We start from the raw sequence: 6000 nt of genomic DNA, 5'->3' as shown, positions 1-6000 counted from the left end.
AGACATTGGAAGTTAAAAAACACCAGCACAAAAATTTGTCCTGGTTTCCATCCTTCTACGTTAGATAGGCCTCAAGGCCAATTCACACTTGACGCTTGTTTTGTGGCGCTGATTTTAGCACCTTTCCGCCTCAAAATAGTCTCCAAAAATGCCTCAAAAGTCAAAACTGCATCCCATTCATTTCAATGTGAAGCAGCACTTGCTTCCACGTTGAAAAAATAAGCAGCATGCCCTATCTTTCCGTGGAATCTATGCTGAATCTCCCTTTGAAATAAAAGGAAAGTGGCAAGAAGTTTTTTGGCGCAGATCCACGACAAAAACCATGAGCTGAAAAGGCAGTTTTGTATTGAAGTAAACACCCACTGGATAAAAAAAAGTAGAAAAACAATTGACAACTACATGGAAAATGTGGTGGGGAAAAAAACAAGCAGATTCCACACTGAATATTGTAGGCACATATTCAAAATCTGTCCTGTGAACATACCCTTCAGACGAGTGAGTCCCACGTATCCGACTCACTGCGTGAGTATGCAGCAGCTGCCGTACTGACCTCCCAGCACTGACGGGGTCGCATAGCATTACACTGATTTATGATGATATGTAACCCTTACAGTTCTGGGATGTATTGTATAACACTGACATAATGCTGTCAGTGTTATCCAATACATTCCAGAATTGTAAGGGTTACATGCGACACGTCAGGGCTGAGAGGTTAGGACGGGTGCACTCCCTGACACGCTGCAAGTCCAATGGGTGGAACTCGTTCATCTGAAAGGGGCCTTAGGCTTCTTGCACACGATCGTATGTCTTTTGCTGTGTTTTGTGGCCCGTTTTTCACGGATCCGTTCCGGTTTTTGTTTCCATTGTGTTTCGATTTCCATTCCATTTTGCTGCAAAAATGCGATCTGTTTTTTGCGGATTGCAAATGGAAACATAAAATTTGTAATCATTACTGTAATGTACAGTAATGTTTGTAAACAGTAAACACATGGGCAAAGTGGGCATGGATCCGCAAAAAAAGGATGAGATGTGGATGTGTTCCGTTTGCATTTCGTATTTTTTGCGGACCCATTGACTTGAATGGAGCCACTGAACGTTATTTGAGGACAATAATAGGACAAGTTCTACCTTTTAGTGGAACGGAAATACGGAAACGGAATGCATACTGAGTACATTCCGTTTTTTTTTGCGCGAACTATTGAAATGAATGGTTCCACAAACGGAACCTGCAACAACGGAACAGAGGCCTTACAGTGTACCACGATACTGATGCAGCATACTGCCGTGTGAAAGTCTTCACTGGTGCCCTACTTACAGTGATACACAGTTACAAACTGCAGCTGTATAAAAGTTTTCCCATTTACTGAACGCAAGCGGAGGTGCTGAAAACCTTTTTCAATAGCTGTTAAAAATTCACAAAATAGTATAGTACCTCTTAGTTACAAAACCCAAACATCACATCCTACAGCCAGCAGGCCTCAGCAAGGTCTCGTCTTCTCTGGGACAGTATTTCAAGTACTAAGGAAAAGCTTGTGTATTTTTAAAGCACCAAAATTATTTGCACATTTTCCTACGAGTACAATCCCTCCAGTTGTATATTAACACCTTACACAACTAAAGATCGTTACTCTCACTGCTCTGAGACCTCAGCTGCTATCTTCACTGCTGAAGCAACCGTGTATCTGTTCCTAGGAATGGTGGGTGGCCCAAAATGGTCCACCACTGCAACTAAGACGATTTGACAATGGCAGGTAGTCATACATCCTCCGCTCCCACACTTCTGCATCATTAGGCAAAATTAACCGTTTAGGGCTCTGAAAAAGCTTTGTGACGACCACTGTGAGGCTGAATTGGCAACCATATTGGTTGTCACCAAACACTACAAGATATATAGCTAGTGAAAATGTGTTGCGGTTACATGGACAGATTTGTAGATGGCAAGATGTCAACAACCTCAGACCTGGCATTCTTTTGATAATGCAAGACGACATATGGTCACCAAACGTGTGTGACCCTTTGGCTGAGCTTCAAGAATCTGGCTCATAAAGTCACCATGAACAGACTCCCTAACTATGTATCAGGCAAACAGGTCATGAACGGTAGGGACCAAGACGTCAAAAAGGTCAGTTGAACCCAAGGTCTCCAGGGATCTGTTGGTCCATATTTAATTCAAGACAAATGAGGATTGCGTATCTTGAGCCAATGACTTTATGATGTTCTGTTTTAGAGCAGAAGACAGCAGGGGTGGAACATTGATCCACAGAAGACCTCAGTGTCATGTCAATGGTGGTCTTCTCATGGCACAACTTATCACGTATGTTCAATCTTGGCTTCCCTTAATAATGAATCTTCAAAAGTTCGTTCCTCCAAAATTGTCTCTCCAGTATGGACATAAATGAACATTATCCCATTTAGATAGTGGTTTTATGATGGTGCCTGCAATGGATTTTACTCCAAGAATGAGTTTATGGCCAATGTTTGGTTTAATGTATTAAATATCTAACTGAAGATTGATGTGATGGTCGAGGCTGTACATCTGGAAGTCAAAGCAGAAAACATATTATTAAAACCTCTCCTGTATTAAAGCTGTATTCCCAACATAATGATCACTGTTAAATCTGTTAATCATTTGACAGTGATCATTTTTGTAATTATATTTAATTAACCAATTCCCACCGTTTAGGAGAAAATTCATCCCCACTTACCTCATTGTTGTCATTCAGTCTCCCCCGGTTACGGCCACCGCTCTTCTCCGGAACCCCGGTGGCCGCGCTTGCGCAGAAGACTCCTTTTTTTCTCCCAGCCGGGCTGCTCGCTGTCCTGAACGCGCACGCCGCCGCGCATGCGCGATGGTGACTTCTTCCTGGCCAGAATAGTACAGAGTCGCGAACGCGCACGCCGGCTCTGTACTATACTGGCCAAGAAAAAGTCACCATGGCGCATGCGCGGCGGCCTGGGCATTCAGTCCAGCGCACGGCCCGGCCGGAAGAAGACTTCAATCAAGATGAAGCCCGCCCCCAGCCAGAATCCAGGAGGTGAACGGCGCGCTGGCAGCAGGTAAGTATGAAAATGCGAAGTGGGAATACCCCTTTAAGACCTCTCTGCTAGGGACAACTCTGATGGTGGGAGTTGATTGGAATTGCTCAAATTTTCTATATGTGAGTCCATTCCAGTGGAAATGAATCAGAAAACATGACTTCCTTTCACCTTATTTAACCAAGAAGAAGGCAGGAATGATCCTCTGTAGGACCAGCTATAACCTCCAGCCTTTTCAGCCACTGACTACTCTGCCAAATAAGAGACTGACCATGTGTGGTCCTGAGAAGCACAAATGTAGCATAGCTACAGCTGCATCCTGAAACTCTAGACACTCTTCGCCACCATGGTTCTTCACTAGACTTGTAAATGTATCTGCATTTAAACAACTTCTGCTATAGCAGTGCAGACTGTGGACCTCCAGCCCTGTGCATTCACAACTACTACTGTACATCTAAATTGATTCCCGTGGTAGCCAATTAGGCTCGGTTTACAATCTGCAGTAAAAAAAATAAAAATGCATTGTAAAAATATGTTTTTACTTTGATTTGCCATAATTTGCAATGCAGTAATTGCCCTCATAGTTTTTAACATGGTAAAGGGATTGCTAGGATATGCCACAAATTGGTACCACTTTGGGACCCGAACCTTTCTCCAGAACAAGACACCAAAGTGAGGAAGAGCACACTGCACATGCATGGCGTCCTCTCTATTCACTAGCGCGTGACTTCCAAAAATAGCTTAGCGAGCATGCTTGCCTATTTTTTAAGGTCTCATAGCTGTGAATGGATAGGACGCTGCGCATGTGCTTGACTATTTTCACAGCCCCCATACCACCAGTAAATGGAGGGTGGCTGTCAGTGAGTTGCTGCTCTCCCTTCACTACAGGGGCCCTGTTCTGGAGAAAGGAGCAGGTCCTAGAAGTGACGTATCCTAGCAATATGCCATGAATGTTGAGCTGGAACAACCCCTTTAAATAACTGTATTTCATCTGTAAAACCATGTGGGCACTTTCCAAACAGCACACATTTTTAAAATGCATTTTGTTTTTAGCATTATGTCCGTGACGTGTAAACCTCTAGCCTTACTGGTGCCTGCATTTTAGTGCCTGTATTACAGCCAGACCACCCCTGTAGTTCAAGGGAACCAAACCTAGATGGCCATATGGTCCAGGTATTTTGGCCACATTACAGCAGTCTATTACCAAGACACTTAGAAAGAAACACAGTACCCAGATTTTGATAGTTGATGAATTGGGAAAAGAATAAGATTTTCCAAGTACTGTTAGCATTTTTATTGTACAGTTTTGTCCAGAATCTAATTTTTTTCCTTTTTTCTGAAAACCGCTCTATTCTTGTCCATTGTCTGTGAGCCCCAAGTGAGAATCAACATACAGGTATTAGGCTGGTTTCGCATGAGTGTGTCTGCGAGAGCTCGCGTCCTGACCTACGTAGCACTGACAGGATCGCAGAGCATATATATTGATTTGTAACCCTTAGAGTTCTGGAATGTATTGAATAACACTGACAGCATTATGTCAGTGTTATACAATACATTCCAAACCTCCAAGGGTTACATAGGATTGCATAGCATAGATTTATGATGCTATCAGTGCTACGTAGGTCAGGATGGGAGCTCCCCCAGACACACGATGCAAGTTCAACGCTTTGAACTCAGTCGTGTGAAACCAGCCTTAAAGAGGACCTTTCACTAGTTTAAAAACTAAAAACTAACTATATCAGTGGGCAGAGCGGCGCCCAGGGGTCCCCCTGCACTTACTAGTATGTCTGGGCCGCTCCGTTCGCCCGGTATAGGCTCCGGTGTCGGCAGCTCCCTCTGTTGTACTGGGCAGAGTTTTTGTATTAGGGTTGTCCCTTGCTGCAGCGCTGGCCAATCGTAGCGCACAGCTCATAGCCTGGGACAACAGAGGGAGCTGCCGACACCGGAGCCTATACCGGGCGAACGGAGCGGCGCCCAGACATACTAGTAAGTGCAGGGGGACCCCTGGGCGCTGCTCTGCCCACTGATATAGTTAGTTTTTAGTTTTTAAACTAGTGAAAGGTCCTCTTTAAGCCCCTTGCACACGAACATTGTGCATAGGCGTGTGCATGGGGTGTGACGGGTGTGCCTGGGAACACCCTAATCACACCCCTGTGCTCCGCCTCCTGCACTGCTGCCTGCCGCAGTGCCGCTTGAGCCCCGGCTGCCAGCCCCGCACTGTCCGCACAGCTTCAATGTATGACATAGATCGACTGACGACGAGTATAATACTGTAGTGTAGTGATGCCCAACCTGCGGCCCGCGCAGTAACAGGACTTTATCAGCGCAGGGCACGCTGCGAACGGCACAGGCAGCAAAGCGATGCTGCCTGTGCCTGCAATCTCCCCGCCCAGCGCCGCCTCCTAGCTAATTTATTCACTGCACTTGCCTCTGTGAAATTGAAGAGAAGCGCCATAATCTCGCACAGGCGCACTGGCAGGGGCATCGAAGTGCGCATGCACCGTCTTCCTGGCTTCTGCCAGTGTGCCTGTGCGAGATTATGGCGCTTCTCTTCAATTATACAGAGGCAAGTGCAGTGAATAAATTAGCTAGGAGGTGGCGCTGGGCGGGGAGGAGATCTGTGGATGACACTGAGGGGGGATATCTGTGGATGACACTGAGGGGAGATATCTGTGGATGACACTGAGGGGAGATATCTGTGGATGACACTGAGGGGGATCTGTGGATGACACTGAGGGGGATATCTGTGGATGACACTGAGGGGGGGATCTGCGGATGACACTGAGGGGGGATCTGTGGATGACACTGAGGGTGGGATCTGTGGATGACACTGAGGGTGGGATCTGTGGATGACACTGAGGGGGGGGATCTGTGGATGACACTGAGGGGGGGATCTGTGGATGACACTGAGGGGGATCTAGGGAGGGGTGTGGGGATGTTGGGGTGGGAGGTCCTGGAGGGGTG

The 6000-nt window shown here is 46.2% G+C and overlaps 1 protein-coding gene across 3 annotated transcripts in view; it reads right to left on the bottom strand.

Moving 5' to 3' along the window:
• Nucleotides 1–442: 442 nt before the first annotated feature.
• Nucleotides 443–6000, bottom strand: part of MEGF6 (multiple EGF like domains 6) — a 454527-nt gene continuing 448969 nt past the window's right edge. For all 3 annotated transcript variants that reach the window (XM_040429988.1, XM_040429983.1, XM_040429994.1), the window contains one exon: nt 443–2536. In XM_040429988.1, the coding sequence (XP_040285922.1) occupies nt 2484–2536 (53 nt within the window). In that variant the 3' untranslated portion in view covers nt 443–2483. The remainder of the gene's footprint in view (nt 2537–6000) is intronic.

The sequence above is a fragment of the Bufo bufo genome, chromosome 1 (genome assembly GCF_905171765.1).
Source record: "Bufo bufo chromosome 1, aBufBuf1.1, whole genome shotgun sequence".
NCBI classification, from domain to species: domain Eukaryota; kingdom Metazoa; phylum Chordata; class Amphibia; order Anura; family Bufonidae; genus Bufo; species Bufo bufo.
This window is presented reverse-complemented; position numbering and strand designations above follow the sequence as displayed.